The 20,025-nt window shown below is 31.8% G+C and overlaps 1 protein-coding gene across 1 annotated transcript in view; it reads right to left on the bottom strand.

The window, feature by feature from the left end:
- Positions 1-27: 27 nt before the first annotated feature.
- Positions 28-20,025, bottom strand: part of LOC145305382 (uncharacterized) — a 153,751-nt gene continuing 133,753 nt past the window's right edge. Inside the window, exons 14-18 of the mRNA XM_080147000.1 lie at positions 15,973-16,072; positions 4,579-4,719; positions 911-1,135; positions 564-695; positions 28-344 (exon numbers count right to left, since the gene is read on the bottom strand). Coding sequence (XP_080003126.1) covers positions 28-344; positions 564-695; positions 911-1,135; positions 4,579-4,719; positions 15,973-16,072 — 915 coding nt within the window. The remainder of the gene's footprint in view (positions 345-563; positions 696-910; positions 1,136-4,578; positions 4,720-15,972; positions 16,073-20,025) is intronic.

Below are 20,025 nucleotides of genomic sequence, written 5' to 3'. Positions count from 1 at the left end.
ATTAGTGCAGAGTTTGCCATTTAATTATCAGTAAATCCTTCCTGTAGTGGGAATCTTCAATTCTGGCATTGGTTCTTCAAATCCAAATTTGTACTCCTGATATGGAGCCACTGTTTTCTTTGGCAGTGGTGGCACTGCGCTGGCGCTTGTATTTCCCGCGCAAAAATCAGCTGATTGTGACGTAACATCACGTGATTTTACAATGGAGGCGTCTGATTGGTTGATGGTTGGAGTGTTGGGGAATTGTGATTGGCTGTTTGGAGGTGCTAAGGATGGTGTTAGGGTGGGAGGTTTGAGGCTGGGTGGGGGAAGAACATGCACAAATTGCTGACTCAATGGTGGATCTAAATTAATTAATTAGATTTAGCTAGGCTTAAAGACCCTCAAAAATATTTAATTTACATTTATTTTTTTGGGGGGAAAGCCACAGGTCACATTTAAATCTTAACAGTTTAATCAGGTTTGATTTTTTTTAAATAAGTTGTTAGAGGTCTGTCTTAAGCTAAACAAAACAGCTGCTCGAATCAATTCATTATTTGGAAGCTTCCAGCTTTTTTTTATACCTGGAGAGGTGCACATGATGCACTTGTCATTTGTGCACTTTCTGTCAATACTCTGACAAAGAAGACAGTTGCTCTCTGGACCACAGCTACCCTCGCATATCTTGTCCATTATTACAGTTACATCGCTGGAACCTGAATTACAAAAATTTTAATTTTTACAGTAGAAGAAATGGAATAAAAATGTAGAAATAAAAATGAAAACGATCAAATCTATGTATAGAAAAAAACATCACAATTGAAAACTTATATTACTTTTAAGTGAAATTAAACAAATTTGAAAATCGTCTGCACTGATTCTAAGGAAATCAGTAAGTCAGTCAGGAAATAATGAAGAATTACAAATTTACCTGAAGCATCTAAACTGGTATTAGCTTGGGACGACGCGTCCAAATCAGCTGATTCATCACGTGACCCCCCGGGAGTAACAGCTGATATTGTGTCACGTGACCCAGCAGCTGTGGCACCCCTAGTGTGGCAGATTGGGCTGTGGCCAGCAGCTGACATAGGACTGGAGTGACCGCTGTCCGAGCTTACGGCTCCACCCACGCTCGTGGGGTAATCTGATGCACATACTAAAAAGAAAAATAAATTATTACTACAGCGGCTGTTTCATTTTGGTATGGGTTTTATCTTTTGGGTTGAGGGTGAGTTTGGATTGAGTTATCCGATTATATAAATGAACTAAATATGAACCTCATAAGATTTTTATTTAAGAAAAGTTCACATAGGTCTTAAGGTACTAGGACAAACGTCAGAAAGATGTTTCTTTATTCTTAAATTTAACTCTTGAAATGGTTTTAGGCTATTTTACTGCCTCTCTTCTATATGCAGTGAATCATAGAGCAGCTGCGTCTTTTGTATTGAAATATCATTTACTTATGAAATATTTCTGAAAGTCGACGCAAACAAAAGCAAAATCAAAGTTTCATTTTACTATTCAACAATTCTATTTAATTTCTCTAGGATTGGCATAAAGATTATAAATAAAGTTTCATAAACCATGAATCTAAAGGGATAACACAATGGCCGATAAATTGATGATACACAAAATTACCCCTTCTGTAGATTATATTAGTCGTTAAAATGTTTGACACTTGATTTAATGAACCAGCATATTAAAATTTAATAAAATTCCCCAAAGTTGTTAAGCTAACCAATTGAAAATATTAGTATAAACTTTGTGGACTTGTGTCATAAATACATTCTCTCTTCCATTGTCTTTTCCCTTAAAATCTCTAGATGCAAATAAGATCTTTCATTGAAAACGACGGTCGGGTTGCCGCTACCGAGAAAATAATCTTGCGAAAACATTTCCCCGTCCTATATAACTATGAAGTTCGTTTTGATTTCTTTCAAATGCTCTGTAAAGATGCATAATTCATGTCTACATAACAATGGCAAGTTTATCGGGGTGGAAGTTTAGAAGTACCTCGCCCATACCTTTAAACTTTTCTAGAGACTTTCTATTTTATACAGGGATCTAAAGGGATATGGCAATAGCCGATATATTCATGTACACAAAATTAGCTCTTCTGTAGATTACAAGTAGTGGTTGAAAAGTTTGGGCACTCAACTTAATGAAACAACCTATCAAAATTAAATAAGGTGTCAAAAGTTTTTGAGCCAATGACTAAGAAAAGTTAATTAGAAAATTTGGGGACTAGTGGAATAAACAACCCAAAGACCCATCCCTCCATGATTTTGTCCCCTGAATTAGAGTGTTGTTATTATATCAACATAGAATTATAGTCATAGTGGCATTATCAGAATAGCATAACTTATAGAAAAACTGAATGTTAACATATTTTGAAATGATTAATACGCAAATAGGATTTATTAAAGGAAATATTGAAGGACTTTACATTATAGTGGTACCCAAAATTTTATAACTGAGTTATCTTATTTGTTAGTTCAAAAACTGTATTAAATCTTTATTGGCGTGAACAAACTTTTCCACAAAATATTTTAATCTACAGATGTGGAAAATTAGTTTGATTAAATCAATTTATTCTTTATTGTCTTATCCCTTAAGATTCTTGGAAGAAAGATTTATTTATAATCCATTGTCCACTCCCTCTCTGATTTTAACATAATGCTTTCATATTTAACAAGGCATAAAAGTAAATAAACTCGACTATTTAAAGGCGACAGGCATAAATCAATGAAAGATAAATTAATCTCCAACCCCCTTCAAAGATTTTGGGGAGATTTATTATCCATTGACTTATCCATCCATTATTTAAGAATTTTTATTTTCATTTTCCTTAAAATTTAACACAAAATATTTCAAAACCATAAGTTTTAAAAACAAGAACAATTTTATGATGATATGAAGCGCAGCAATAAACAATGAGTGATAAAATAAAGTTCACCTTCAATTATGATAAACAAAATGACCCCTTCTGTAAATTAAAACTATAGATAGAAAAGTTTGGATAGTATAATATTGCACAACACAAGATTTTATAAAAAAAGTCCCCAAAGTTTTCAAGTCAAAGACTAACGGACGTACTGACGTATACAAATTGTAGAGCAGCTATGCTCCATTAAAAATGTGCAATATAACTGAGTCTATATAGGGTAAGTGATATAAGGGTGTATCTGCGAATTCTTTGCAAAAATTTTGTAAAAATACATGATAGATTTCAAACTTTTTATGTAAAAGTGGCCAAATTTAAAGTGCTATCAAGGATGTAAAAAAAAATCAAGTTTAAAGGAAAATAATCTCGAAAATCTCTAGTTTCATTGGTTTCTGCTTAATGTTTGGTTGGTTTTCGGCTATTTTTGTAGATCCCTTTAGGTTAAGGGCGAAAATGCCAATACAATTCAATGAAGAATGATTACTGTCTTCATGTTCGTCCATATGAAGCAAAAGTTCTATACAACGTATATACTATTAAATTTCTCATTTTTTTAGAAAATGAATGCTGGTTTTAAGCTAGTTTTTGCCTTTGTTTGTAAATTATTTAAAACTTTTTTGAAACTACTTTGTAAGGTGTAGTAAAGGTTAAAAAAGTTTGCTATGTAACTTTTTTGCTTAAACAAGAACAATTATGTCCCATGATAGCAAAGCCTTTTAAAAATATAGGCTAGAGTTAGACATACGGAGAGAAGGAGAGAGAGGGATTGGTGGGGGGGGGGGGGGGTGGTTGTTAAAGAGATGTATAAGATAGAGAGAAAGAAACAATTAAAATTAAGAGTAATTACATTTGAAAGAAAACCGAGCAGTGACAACAGACAAACACAGAAATACGGACACAAACTATTGCAACTATAGAGCAGCTTCGCTACGAAAAAGTTACCTATGTAACTCTTTTTGAAGTCAGAACACATTTTATGTATTCCATACTTGCTCATCTTTTAAGGCAGGAATAGGACATGGAAGATGAATTTTTAATCCCCCAAATTTTGATGATTAAAATTCTATACTTTGTAGCAGATATTGGGTGGTAGAACCTGGGGTGTTTTTCCTCAGAAAATCTTGTTGAGCATAAATTACCTCCCTCTCTTAATTTTAAATCATTTGAAAATAATGGGGGTAGAGAAAGCTTTTTGTTTGATTGTAAGGTAGGATAGGGAAGGTTGTATTAGGTACTGGGAGGTACCGCAGGGTTTGGGACCCTCAAAACGATAAGGCACAGGAAAAAACTTATCAGCTGATTCCAGTTTCATTCCAGTCCGCAGTAGCGCTAGCTTGACTGTATACTATCTTACCTAAGCAACTGCATACTGAGCTTATAGTGCCTTTCCTGTCCGCAATGTCGCTAGTGTGACTATATAATATCTTACCTAAGCAACTGCATACAGAGCTGATAGTTCCTTTCCTGTCCGCAATGCCGCTAGTGTGACTGTATAATATCATACCTAAACAACTGCACACTGAGCTGATAGTTCCTTTCCTGTCCGCAATGCCGCTAGTGTGACTATATAATATCTTACCTAAGCAAATTGCATACAGAGCTGATAGTTCCTTTCCTGTCCGCAATGCCGTTAGTGTGACTATATAATATCATACCTAAGCAACTGCATACAGAGCTGATAGTTCCTTTTCTGTCCGCAATGCCGCTAGTGTGACGCGCCACGCCTCCCGCTTGGACTTTACCATGATGAATGTCTGTATGCCCGACCCGTATATCTTCGCCTAAGTGCTCAGTACCTGAAAAAAATATTTATAATTTTTACATCCCAAACACAACTTAGGTTCATAAAGGTTAAGTCAATGATCGATAAATTGAGATATTCATCACAAATGATGATATTAAAAAAACCTCTTTGAAGTATATACATATTGTTTGAATACACACAGTTTGAACCATCCAATCACAATTTAATCAAAATACCCAATGTTTTTGAGCCTATAAACTTTGTGTACCAGTACAATTTACAGTCTAATGTCCCTTTCCTCCCTAAACTAGATTAGTAGTAAGAAAGTGATCAAGGTTGACATATTTTTGCTGGTTTTGTAGTTCCCCTTTATTCCCACTTTCTCTTGTTTTTAACCCATGATTACATATTAATAATTTTGATCTAATTTATCTAATTAATCAATTTTTTTTTCAAACAATTTCGTACAGAATTAGATAGAGTTTTGTCATATTTAAGATGGATTATTACCTCAGATATTTTCAATTGTCCTATCCATCTATCCCTCCATAAAAAGGAAACAAAAGAAGTGTTGTAAAAAAGCAAGGATTAAATAATGGATAATTTAAAAAAATTAATTTGTCAATATGACAAACAAATCTTTCAGCACAGATTCTAGCAAACTTTTTTTAATAGATAGATGGATGTATGACTGTAACATGGGGATCTAAAGGGATATGACATCCCCAATGATGATTTACAATTCACCCCTTCAGTAGGTTATAATAAAAAGTGGTTAGAAAGTTAGGACATTCAATCAAAGGTCCATAAATGCCCTCAAAGTTGTTATTCTATGAATAAGAAACTTATTAAAAAACTTTGGGGACTAGTGTAATAAACAGCCCAATTAACCCCTCCCTCCGTATGTGTAAAAGCTCTACAAAATTTTTATTCAGATTAAAAGTCCATTTTTTTAAATGGATGGATGGATGTATGAATGTACATACGACTTGGAGGAAGCTAAATATCTATGATGAAATCTGTAAATGTGTGGATTCACATCCGCGCATATTTATCATATTATAAAACTATTAGAATCGCAAATTACTGCAACAGCACAAACTTCCCCTTCGCCTTTGCTTAACATGCAAAATAAAACATATAATCTAATTCTTTTGCGCCCCTACCATCTAGGGGCTCTGCATTTAAAGGGTGATAGCGAGGGGCAGAAAAGTTGTTTAAGTCCAACCAAAGAATATGAAAGGAGAATTTTTTTCAATGGTTAGTGAGATCTTAATGGATAAACATGAAAAACTCTGAGCATTATATATAATTGGAATTATTGCGATTATAAAACATAATACAATTATTAGTGTAAGTGTATGCACACTAAAATGTTAATATCAGCCAAGTCGAGATAATGCGTATTTCCTCAGTCTAACAGGATGAATATCGACGCTTTAAATGATAATTTTTTAAACAAAATTTATGGATGGTTTGTTACTTTACTTTATGTAATTTCACTAATGAATATGCCCCTAGAGACCTCTAGGAGCATTTGAGGTGGGTATCGGGTCGACCACCTCCATTTTAAATTTTAGTTTTAAAAGAAAAAACTTATACTTTTTTTGGAAGAAGGGGAAGAATTTTTTTCTAGTGGTGATTTCCTTTGAGTGGGTGTTGGTAGCATCCCCAAAATAAGTAATGTACCTTTCCAGGAACTAATGAAAGCTATATTGCAAAGGTTAACTATATAAGTTCAGAAGTTAGCGAGATCCTTTGGGGCAAGCAAACATATTGTTAGTTTCTTATAAAGAAAATATAAAGAATGCAATATGGTATTTATTTAGCATAACTTGTATTCATGATTGGCAGAAAAAAAGGAAGTTTTTAACCGTTTGAGGCACCATAACCATTCATAGATTTTATTAAAACCCTTATTTAACCTAAACTAAGCAACAAAGAAAAAAGATTACCAGTTGACGGTTTCCCACATATCTTTTATGGAGCTTTTGAATAAAAAAAACGTATTATTGACATTGATTAATGCTTATTTTGTTTAGTAAAGGTTAGAGCGCCCTGTAGGTATAGTAACCCTTGCTAAATTTTTTTTTTCCAAATTAAAAGAGTGGTTCGGTAGGTCAAAAGTAGGTATGAGTGAAAGCACCAACAAATTTTAAGAAGAAAAAAGTCATCATAAAATACAATTGATTTTAAATTGTACATGGATAATATAACTAATATGCTAAGAGGACAAATATTCTCAGATTTCAATGAATTTTAAATCACATAATGTTTAACTCTCCTCTATTTAATAACACAGAAATACAATATTAAATACTTAAATATGATTACTAAACATGGGAATGTTGACAAGAAAAATCAGAGTTCTAGCTTTAATAGCAGCTGAGTAAATTAAATTTAAAAGTTTTACTTCTGTACATTCTTTAAAATAAAAAAAAACTTTCTGTAAATACAACTATCCCTCTTCCTTGCTTCCTATTGCCCCAATAAAATCATGTTTATCCGTCGTCGTTTCAAAGTATGGGGACATTTATACTAAACTTAGATATCAAATTATATCTTTATATTGTCTATGTCAACATTATGTGATTTTTTAGTTTGATTTTACTATCTTTGTCCAAAAATTAAACTTCTATGATTATCAGGTATTTTAAAGTATAAGACGATAGACGATAACGTAATGTATGCCCAACTTACGACAAACAAAATTAACCCTACTTTATAATCTAATTATTGGTTGAAAAGTTTGGACAACTCATACAAGGTTTGATAACAGTTTTCGAAGCTCTTAAGCCAACAAATTGGAGAAGATTATTATTTAGGGGCCAGTATAATTTGCAGTAATAATATTAGACAAAAAGCCTTCGTGTTTTTTTTAGAATATCATTGCCTGTCGGTGATATTCTGTTCATCCCTTGTAAAAAGTAGATTAGGAATGAGATCATAAAAATTTCATTCTACTAACATTTTTTTGTTATGCTTAGCAAGGTTAACATAAAAATGTATAAAACATAACTTAAATTTCTGTATGTCCTAGGATCACAGCTACCATCATATAAACGGGGTTTTGTAAGTACGTCATATCGTTTGAGTGATTTTTTACATATCTATAAGTGAGAGAGCTCTATAATTTTAAAACATTTAATAGTTTTTTTTACTTTTGTAAACATTCAAAAAGCAAGAAAGTACAGTGTTTAATAAAACAAAGGTATTATTTAATTTTAAAAAGTCATCAATAACTTATTTTCTTCATTTTCTGTCAAGGTTAAGTGGGTTAAATAAAGCAATACTTTTGATCCATTAAATAAAACACACTCAATACCTATTTGTGAATCGTACTATGAAGTTCGGACATACGATACTAGTTAAGGCGTAGCTGCGCTACTTAAAAGATATTAGTTTTAAATGTCTTTTCATAATGAAATAAAATAACGGAAGTCTATTTGGATGAAAACCCACCCCCTCCCCCCTCCTAAAAAAATGATTAAATACAATTTGATCATTTTTTCGTGATTAAATAGGACGAAAAATATACTTAATTTTAGATTTTATTACTGGTGGTAGGAATGTCGTTATGTCAGAGACTTTTTCATGGAACTAAAGCGTCAATGGACGTTATGTTGATTTACATCCCCAATAATGATATACAAAATTACTCCTTCGGTAGATATAATATTTTGCTTGAAAAGTTTGAACACTGCTATTTTAAACCAACTATTCAAGTTTTAAAAATGTCCCCAACGAACATGAGAAACTTTAAAGACCAGTGTTCCTTCCCATTCTGATTCAACTATAAAGAGATTTAAAAATTAGATATACTTCATATATTATGCTTTCGAATAACTTAAATAGCCCAATATATGTTTTTAGTCATTTCTCTTAATGTGAGTACATTTTTCGGCTGTCGTTTTATTCTTTTGAATGTATAAAATATATATTATATGGTTGATCTTAAAAATTTAAATCAAGCTGACATTTGGTGACACAAAACAGACACTATCTTTTCGTACATTTTCTTATAAATAATTGTATATAATTATTAAGTATACTTTTGAAATATCAACTTTTTTACAAAAGACGTCAATTGGTTCTTTATCCCCTTACATTTTTTTTAACTCTTTTTGGACGGTTAAAATATGTATCATATAGTGATTTGAAGAATTAGGATTGTAAAATAAATTAGAAAGTTTTGTCCGTCCGTGAGGTCCAAGTTCCTTAATATTTTATCAAAAGCTTTATATAGGACCTGGGCAGGTTATTATCAATTTTTCTGAACACATACAGCTGATTAACAGTAATGGAATATTATTGCTTGGTACGGGTCCTTTAACATGTATGTGTATCATTCAATATTGTAACCTTTGCCCCCCCCCTCTCTCCTCTTAGATCTTGGGTGGGGGGCAACCCCCTTCCCTTGTCCTTCGTTTTATCCCAGGAAAATATGGTATGTAAACTTAGTTATTCAATCAGTTTGTAATAATTTGGACTCAAAAAAGGCAATGAAAATTCATTATTTTCCTTTTTTAAGGCGTCTTTATATATTTTTGATTTGAGGCCTATCTGAAGTTAAATGACTACAAAAATCAAAATAATTAAAGTTTCTAAATTTCTTGTATGAATATCTGTCAATTAAATTAAACTTAGGTTATAATTATAAAGCTTAGTTCATTAATTATTCTAGATTTTCAAGCCCCTAACCTAACTTAAAAATAGCTTGTAAAGTGTATTTTATGGCTTTAAGTGAGATATATAAGTCTCCAGATTAATTTTTAAAGAAATAAACATATCCAAGAGTCTTATGCATATACTACACAAAGTCTTTTCGGGGGGTGTCTTGCAATGCTTGCAATTCCCCCACTGGGACCAACCCCTTGTCTGCAATAAGTGATGTGCACAGATTTGCGTCCCCTTGATGATTAGGAAGATGCTGTAGCAACGAGTTCCGAGTTCTCAACCAATCTCCTGTGCAATGTCCTTATAAATCCGCCAAAAAAAAAATAAATCCATCGAAAAAATCTACGAAATTTTTACACTAAAAATCTGCAAAATCTGTACAAATATATGTCATTTTATCAAACTAGTCATCACTGACATATTATCGATATGCAATTACTTTTTTGTCCTTGTCGACTTAATAGTGAGCATGGCCGACATAAAATAGGTCTCAATTCGACAACATTTTAAAGTGACCACTTATAAGAACCATTAAAATTATATGTCAACTAAAGGCTTCCACATATAAAACAATTAGAATATTAAATCATCAATAGAAATCACCTAAAAACCAGAACATTACTTTCATTATACAACAGATCTATAGTATAGATGTAAATACAGACAACTACCTCCCTTCCTTTTTCAAAAAACTCTTTCGTCTGCTTCTAAATTATTTTCTGCTACTTGGCTGTGTTGATATAAGCGATACCATTGGTTGATTTTCAATGACCCAATATAAAAGTTGCACAAGGCGGTTGCGATGGGGAGATACAGTTATTTAACCCTTTCTCCCTCTAGTGTTTTACTCTAATCATTATACAAACTTTAATAACTTAAGAATAAAGTAACATTTTCTATTAATTTGTTAATTATTTTTGTGACTTTTAGAAAACACTTATCATAAGTGTGTGTGTGTGTGTGCATGACTTTGTTTGTATGTGAGGGTGTGTGTGTGTGTGTTTTGGGTTAGAGTATGACGGCATAAAATACACATAAAACATAAATATTAATATTTATAGCCTTATTATGTAAGGGAAATGATATATGCATGTAGAACCTAGTATAAATCCTTTTCATTAAAGTAACAGGATGTGTGTATGTCACTCTGTATGTCCTGTAATATCTCTAGGCTAATTGCTCCAAATATCTCATAAATTTTTAAATGATTATAGGCTTTTTTTGGATGGGAAAGGTAATCCCCTCGCTAAGGAAAAATAGTCAAAAAAAAGTTTAACAAACAAAGCCGCCCCCCCCCCCTCGCCTCCAAAAGGGGTTGACACTCTAGACTCTACAGGCTAGTGGTGAAGCTGCTGCTATTTAAAGAAAAGTTTTTAAAGCTTTTGGTGTACAACCCCAGTTATTATAAACAAACTACCCTTTTAGTAGGTTAAATTATATTGTGCAGAGGTTTGGATACTATTAATTTGTAAAACAAAAGAGATTTTATGTTTTTAAATTAACTAATGAGAGAAAAGTCTTCTTCAACTATTATCAAATAAGAAATTAATACAATAAATGAAAATTTAGACACAAAATGTTTTTTTTTCATACGGTGCCCTATCATTGTTTAAAAAATATAATAAAAATCATGTTTACTAAAATTATTCATAAAATTGTTAAATTATACATTGTGATAGATTTTATTAAATATTTAATCATATATTGTTTAGGATTTAATAACATAATAATAACTGTTTTAAAAAATAGTAGTTTTTTTCTTTAAACTACAAAAAAAAGTTTTAATTTATTTTCAATCCACATATAGAAGTAATAAATATAATGGTAAAGATCTAATCATTCATGTATATTTGTTGTTGTGATAGCACACTCCAGCTGTAGCAGTACCTAGTGATCCCATTTCATGTATATTTGTTGTTGTGATAGCACACTCCAGATGTAGCAGTACCTAGTGATCCCATTTCATGTATATTTGTTGTTGTGATAGCACACTCCAGCTTTAGCAGTACCTAGTGATCCCAGTTCATGTATATTTGTTGTTGTGATAGCACACCCTAGCTGTAGCAGTACCTACTGATCCCATTTCATGTATATTTGTTGTTTTGATAGCACGCCCCAGCTTTAGCAGTACCTAGTGATCCCATTTTATGTATATTTGTTGTTGTGATAGCACATCCCAGCTGTAGCAGTACCTAGTGATCCCATTTCATGTATATTTGTTGTTGTGATAGCACACCCCAGCTGTAGCAGTACCTAGTGATCCCATTTCATGTATATTTGTTGTTGTGATAGCACACTCCAGCTTTAGCAGTACCTAGTGATCCCATTTCATGTATATTTGTTGTTGTGATAGCACACCCCAGCTGTAGCAGTACCTAGTGATCCCATTTCATGAAGTCAACAAAAAATTTAAATCCACTATCTACCATTCTCTCTTTCCCGCAGTGTTCCTCAAATCACGCAAAAATTGCGATTTCATCTTCTCTGTAAAAAGAGTCTGTCGGTATGTCAGTCCATCAGTCAGTCTGCCTGTCTGTTCGTCTGATTCTTAGCAATTTAATTTTTTCCTTTTTAAGACAATCTGACACAGAGATACTTATAGTCCATCAACAACTACATACCAAATCAAATACGCTTACAGTTGCTGCACTTCTTATAGACATTATTGTTCTTGTTTAGAAATTTGTAGTTTAGAAAGAACACCCCAAGTTCTTTACATTCTGACTTTTAACTGTTTAAGCATAATTCGATTAGGCTTAGTGAGTTCAAATTTTAAACAGAGATACAGGGATATGGCAATGGACAAGAGATTAATCTTTTCCCATTTAATTGTGTGATATTCTGCCTTTGATAAGGGATTAAAAGGATAGATAAATTATAAAAAAAAAGTTAAAGGGCAAAGAACCACTGAAATACTGCTTCTATAATTTAAATTTAATTTGTTTTTTAAAATCTCTTTGTTTTGTACATTTTAGTACATAGACCCCTTATACAAATATTTGCAAGATTTTTAGAACTTGTACTGCACAAATTGGGCGTTAAATTAACACCCATCTAATTCTTTTTGCTGTGTAGACTTTTCCAAGGATGTAAAATGAATATTAGATATATTGGTTAAAAAATTCAATCACTGCTAATTTGAACCAACTGATCATGATTTAATTTACGTATCCAAAGATTTAAGCTAACAAATAAGAGAATTACCGTGTAAAGTATTAAAACTTTTCCCCCCAACCTATCATTTTTGGTTAGGTTTATTTTTTAGTGGTGATCTCTTTTTATGTTCTCCCCCCCTTCCCCCCAACAAAAAGCGTTTAAAATATGTGCACGCCACTGCTTACGGTAAAAACAGACACACAAGCAGACAATCTAAGACTTTTTATTAAGGATTAATATGCATATTACGCATAAAAAAATGAACTTTGTCAAAGATTAAAAATAAGCACATTGGATTAATTTAAATAAGACAACCATTCTCCAACCTTTAACCTTGTTGAATGCTATTTTTAATGCTGTTTAAAACTATGGTATAACAGTAAAATTAATTCCTTGCTAGATTATTGTTATGTTGTGATATTACCGGTAATAATGGTCTTTAGAAATATTTTGTTAAAGGTACAACGTTTAGTTGTTGTTTGACAATGTCCATATTTTTTACATAAACCTTTAAATATAACCCCTTTACTAATTTTATGTTTCTAAGAGCAAGCTAACATAACATTGAATTATATGACCGTCTGTGTGATTGTCAATCTGTCTGTCAGTCAGTCTTTCTGTCATTAAGCTACGCTAAAGGTGAGATATGATTTTCTCGGCAGCTGTTCAAGATTGACGTCTGATGATTTTTTGTTTGAAGATTCCATTTATATTTGATATATCACGTTGTATGTCAGTCCTTTGTTAATGCTCTGAAAGACTTGAAAGTTCTAGACTTTCTAAAGTTAAAGGCTTATTGAAGGTGGAGCAGGGTTGTTTTAAATCATAATGGGATGTTTTTGTTTCTTAGTGCGGAAAATTGATTACATAAAAGAAACAATTATATCAGCAGATTTTGAAAAAGGGATGGGGACTTTTTTTCATAAAAATGCAAATACTATAAAGACTTTTTTCATAAAGCAAAGCTTTCTACATTTAGGGTAAGTCTGGTCGTCCATGACAAAGCTATGATTCTAAATTATGGCAAGTTAGAAATGTCCTATCGATGTTAAAACTTGCATTGGATACCTGTAAAAATAAGGTATAATCTTACAAGCATACCTGCTCTATGAACGCTACTAAAAAGTTCATTTATGGAATGCTATAAAGATAATGGTAAATTTTACGACAAAATTTAATTAAAGTGTGCTGTGTCAAAACTACAGAAGAAGTAATTAATCATCAATTGACCTATCACTAAAGATCCCAGACTATTTGTATTTCATATTATTTGTCCCTATTGAAAACAATTATAATATAAGAAGAGGAACACACGAATATAAACTTTAACATTTGTGCATGGGTTGAGGGACAGGTAGGTACTTCCGCCAGTTAGACCTGGCTAAATATATACAGCCATCAAATAGAGAGGGGACACTGAGCTACAACTTAAAGTGGCACCCAAACTTTCCCTTATGATTCCTAAATATTACCAATTCTATAGATTTAGGTTATTGGTGGAAAAGTCAGTACACTGAAGAATTGTACAACCCAATAACCAAAAGTTATAAAGCTTTGGGTACCAGTATAATTTTAGAGCCTGAAGTCCCCTCCCTTCTTAATAAGTAAGGGGAATGCTTTCACACGTTTTCTGAAAGTTTTAGCTGGCATTCAAATGCCCAAAACCCAATTATAGGCCAACACCTTTAAAAACAATACCAAATACTATTTGAACATCTTTAGTATTACACAGTTGGGAAAAAAATCTTTACAGTTAATAGAATATTTACTTATTCGTTGAAGCCTGATTTTCAGGAAATAGACGTTAAGGCATAAAATTTAAATGAACGACAACGTTACACTCCTTTACATTACTGAGAAAAGATTAATCTTAATTCATAAGGATAATAAAATTCATTAGTATAGAAGTACACAGTACTTAATAATGGACAAATGGACAAAGTGAGTTATAGACAACCATAAAACCTTTCAGATGTTCAATATATATGTAGCATGACTGTCAGACCAACGGAATAAGTAAATTATTTAAAGGATGCCCATTGGTATAGGAAATCTTCACCAAAAAAATTGTAACCTTGTATAGAGGCCGAGAAAATGTATTTCCCATTCCCCCTAAGCTTTCAGACAGATATAGTAACTTTGCTTATAAAAAATCATAAAACTTATATTTAAAAGCTGAGGTTGCGCCATTTTGGTATAAAATCGTCTCTGGACTTTAAAGTAAACAAATAAGTAGTTTTATAGGAAGTAAATACTATACATTGACAAAAATATCCATAAAAGCGAAGCTTTTTATTTAAAATATATATTTTAATCTTTTTAAAACTATTAGGCTATACTTTTTAAGATGATACGATTATTTTTTAAAAAATAATCCTTAACAACCTAACATCAATGAAAAATTATTACTACTTGTCGAAAAGCTTCGCGTCCTAAAACCCAAAATCTACTATAAAGACCTTTTTAACGCCATATGTCTTTAATAACCACCTTAGAAAAATGGTATCCACACAAAACCAATAAATTTTATCAAATCAGCCAAATTAATAATCAATAGCAAAAATATAAAATAATTTTTTTCAAGATGGCATTTTTTTATAATAATTTAAGGTTTTATCAGGGAGGAAGGGGACATTGGGATGTTTATTTCACTAGTCTCCAAAGTTTAAGAGTAACGTTTTTTCATTCGTTTGCTTTACAACTATGATCGTTAAGTTTCCAATCATTTCAACCACTAATTAAAATCTACCGAAGGTATGTGTATCATCATATGGGATACACATCAATTTATCGGCCACTGTCTTATTCCTTTGGACTCTGTGGTTCTGCTGCTTTGAAAATGTAAAAAAGGCGCGGAAATGAATGCACACCAATAATCCTTTTTGCCAAAAGACAAATCATTTTGCCTCAGGAGTTATCTTTTTTTAAATCTTCAACAAAGAAAAACGGGGATATGCCAATGGGAAATGATCTGTTTCAAGTTTTTTCAGTAAGAGCTAAGACAATATGATTAAAATACCCCCCACTCCTAGTTCTAATATTTATAAGCTAATTAAAACTAAATTATCATCACGTGTAGTTAAATTATCAAAAGAAAGCAGGGAAAAGGCAATAGACGGTAAATTTATGAACACAGTAATAGTGTCTGACTGATTATGACGTAACAAAAAAATTAGCCAATGAGAGGCCACTATAAATTTTACCATTGGTCAATAACGGCCTCTCATTGGCTAATTTTTTTTGTTACGTCATAATCAGTCAGACACTATTACTGTGTTCCCAATCACAATTCAATATAAATTTGAAAGTTTTTGAGCCGACGAATAAGAAAATATGGAACTAAAGCCTTGGGCATCAGTGTCCCCTCCCTTCCTGCAAATATATATCAAGTGTAGAACGGTATCTATGTATGTGGATATTCATCTACACTTGAGCCTCTTGTCCAATAAGATAACGATGTTTGTCTACTCACCGTTGAACTCCGTATTCTTGGTCCTGCGCACATTCCTGATGTACACCATCTCCTCGCTGTCGTTCAGACCAAGAAAACGTTGCAGGTTCTTACGATTCATCTAAATAAGGAAACAATTATGGAATAGCTGCACATCTACAAATTATTTTAAGGAATGTAGGTTAAACCTTACTTTGATTTTTCAGTGAGCATTTAATCAATCAATTTAAGCAATAGTTACCAATTTTTCCTATTTATCATAACTAATATGATTTAAATAAGGGAGATAAGAAAAACTGAATTTTCATTAAACTTTAAAATTTGAGGTGAAGAGGCGATTGAAGGTATTTTATAATTAAATATATATACAATTTATTTTAAACTTTTTATGAAAGGTTTATATACTTCATATAATCAAATCTGTGTATTGATCTAATAAAATCATTAAAAAGCTTTAATTTATCTATCTAAATACATTTTAGTATAAGTTTCAATTTAAGTTATTAGATTGGGGTTCAAAAATTTAATTTTAACACTAATAATATTACGTATTGCTTTTAAATATTTGTTCTTTAACCAAAATATAGATCACATTAACGCTAAATTAAGATGTTAAGTGCTTTGTAGGATAATTTATAAAGATATGTTGAAGAAAAAATATCTATAAAACACTATCTTTCAAATCACATGAAGAATTTCACTAGCATGGACAGTTGGCAGAAAAGTAGGTTAAGCAACAAATATTATGGTAATTCCCAAACAAGAAGAAATTGGACCACTTAAATCATCACGAAAATAGACATTAGAGGTATGAAGATAAAGAACCCCCATGAGTGTAAATTTAATTCTGATGAGGTCTCTTTGTTTGACTATTGTGGAGGAATAAAAAAATCCTTACAGGAATCCCTATAATCTTTTCAAACACACAAAAGCTCCAATTTCTAAGGTGAAATATGTAAAAATGGGGTTCCAAAAGGTTCACTTTCCGTAGTAGAGTTATTTAACTTACAGATCTAATAATTTCTTGCAGGGGGGCAGTTGAAAGATAAATAACAATCACTCACTGATTAGGATCAACAATTTATGGAAGTTAGTTAGTAGACTTGTCCAGTTTTTGGACTTTTTAATGTTTAGTTTCAGTGCTTAGAAAAAATATTAAAGGCACGAATCAAATTATATCCTAACTGATTTTTATCACAGAAAGAAAAAAAAACATTGTGAGCCCTAATTCTTTTTTATTATGAATAGTTAAGTTACAACAAAAAAATACTGCAAATTGCTACAAAAAAAACATGGATCCTTCACAGGATGTCTGCTTGTACCATAAGATCTCATGAATAATAATAGACTCTACAGAATATCCGAAGGAGCCATGTGACGTCTTAAACGGGAGAGATGAGATGAGAAATAGGAAAGGAACCCCCTTAAAAAGAGATGGATCTATTGACGTCACACGGTTCCTTTTTACAGACACTTTGTAGAGTCTTGCTATTAAAAAACATCGATCTCTCCATTAGATTGTTTATCTTTATTTCAAGAAACAAAACTGAACACACCTATTTGTAATAAATAAGTGTAATTACTAAATTAGAGACCTCCAAAGAGGAATCTTAATTTAATTATCTCATTGCAATTTTCAATCTGATAAAGCTTTCACTTGATGAGCTGCACGTAATTGGTTCATTTAGAGTCATATGACATCTTACTTTTAATAGAAAGAAAGACTGTAAAATCTCATGTCACTTTGTCGACATGCATTTTAAATGAATACCCTTCTTGCAAAGGATCTAGAGGCTCTGGATGCAAAAGTGAAAAATAGCCTAAAACCATCCAAGAACATATAAAGAACTCAGCCAGGTAGCAATAATTAAAATTTTAAGCTTTAGACAGAAAAACCTTATTATTTTAGGATGGCTAAGGAAACCTTAACTACTAGACTAACCTAGTAAATTTTTATAGGATTTGGAATTTTATTGACTATTATCTACCTGGACTAAAAAGCAAAAAACAAAAGTTTTTATGCCTGACTAGAAGACACCAAATTTTTCCAGGGCAATGATGGTGAACACTAATCTATCATCCATTGCCCAAGTCTTATACCCTCCCTTCCCTCAAGATTTCCTATGCAGATTGCCCAATAGTTAATCCCGTATAATATGTTGTGAAAACGGTGCCTTAATGTTTCTTGATAGCGGATTTATCAAAGATTTCAAGCCGTTTCTAAAGTCTTAATGTTATGAAAGTATCAAAGTACATATATCTAGCTAAGTTATACTTTAATTTGCTGTAACACTAGGGGGATGAAGGGCTGTAGAACTGACATTTAAATTTTCTCCACTCATTTCTAATCAAGAAATGTTACACTTAAAATTCCATATGCAACACAGTTTTTAAAAATATTTTTCTCATTTTTTAACAAGGATGATTATATAAAGGTTTACGTAAGCAAAGGATGAAATAACATTAAACTGTATAAACGCTATTTTGTAGATAATAATATAACAAATATCAAATCTTCTTGAACAATTAATAGCAGTTAAAATATTGTAGACTGTGTAGAGACAGAGATCTTAGGGGATATGCCAATGATAAATTGATATACCTCCCAATGATAATTGTCAAATTCCCCCTTCCACAGATTAAAAATAATTATTTGATTGAAAAGTATAGACACAAAAAGTTTGGTTGAACTATCAACATATAATGCAGTAACCAAAGTTTGTAAGCCAACAATTGAGAGAACGTGTGTAAAAAGTTATCAAGATACCAAACAAGTGTATTAAATTTTTCGCTTGATATGATAAACCGTCGAAATGATAAAAAAAAGTATGTTTAAAACCCGAGCTGAGCTGTGAATATGTTAAAGAGAGAAACTAAACTCTTCTAACTGGACACAAAGTACAATTTAGTAGATCAATAAAAGTTTACCAAATTACAACTTTACTAATATGTACAACAGCTGTAAATTGCATGTAGGGAGGGAGGGAACATTGGACTGTAAATTAAAATTATATCCATAGTTTTAATAACCAATTTATTTTATTCTTTGACGTTTAAACTAAAGACGTTAAAAGTGTGTCAGGTGCAACTCTTTTAAAGTAAGAGTGAAGGAGTAAAAAAGGGTTAATTAATTAACATTCACAGTTATAACTTACAACTTCCAGACAAGGTCTACAATTAAGTGTATGAGCATCCAAGTTGTCAACAACCGTCGCGTCCCCAGCTGGTATTTATTAGTAAATATTTATTAAATGAAAATATAGCCTTATATTTACAAAAAAAAATATATACATTCTCATCAATAATGTGGTCGGATTGTCACTTCACTATGTTCCTGTTGATCTGATAAAATGAATGGCCTTCTAGATATCTTATACTTATTATTAAAATATATAAATAGGCATAAATACCATCCCTTAGTAAAGTAAGAGTAGGGGAACCCAATAAAACTTTTATCCCGACATTCACACGCGTACAATTAGACAACAATATTTAGCTGGGAAAGGGAATTTTATTCTACAAGTATTTTATAAAGTATGAAAAAGACCCAAATCAGATTTTAAAATATTTTTTACATAAATCTAAGCCTATTTATCTGTTTTATTTGCATTTGCCCAGCATCAGGAACCTTTAAACTTTAAAGCCACAAAAAGTGAAAAAAGGGTCAAACTACAAATTTATCTTTAAGTTGTTATGAAAAAGTAAAATGATTTTTGGGAGGTTTAATTTTGTTTCCAAAATTCCAGGGTGATTGTTTTCTTAGATTTTAGGTCAAGAAAATTAGATTATTTGGAACTTTTTTGACAAATGACTCTTTGATTTCCCAACCTTGACAGTTCATAGCACTAAATTGCAAATGTTTCTAGGCTAAGACATTCTCTCCTTCTTCTTTTAAATGTGACACAGAGTCCACCTTACGCTATATTCTAATACACGTCTATGTTCAGAAGATCCCCAAAAATATTCTTAACACCAACTTAATCTGCCTAAATAGACCTATAGACGCCAGGATAATGGCTAGATTAGAAATTTCATTCACTATCCAAATTTAATCCGAAAAATTCATACATAAGT

Source organism: Acartia tonsa, chromosome 14 (assembly GCF_053477335.1).
Source record: "Acartia tonsa isolate MP-2025a chromosome 14, ASM5347733v1, whole genome shotgun sequence".
NCBI classification, from domain to species: Eukaryota; Metazoa; Arthropoda; class Copepoda; order Calanoida; family Acartiidae; genus Acartia; species Acartia tonsa.
The sequence above is the reverse complement of the archived record's forward strand: the minus strand, read 5'-3'. Positions and strand labels throughout refer to the sequence as shown.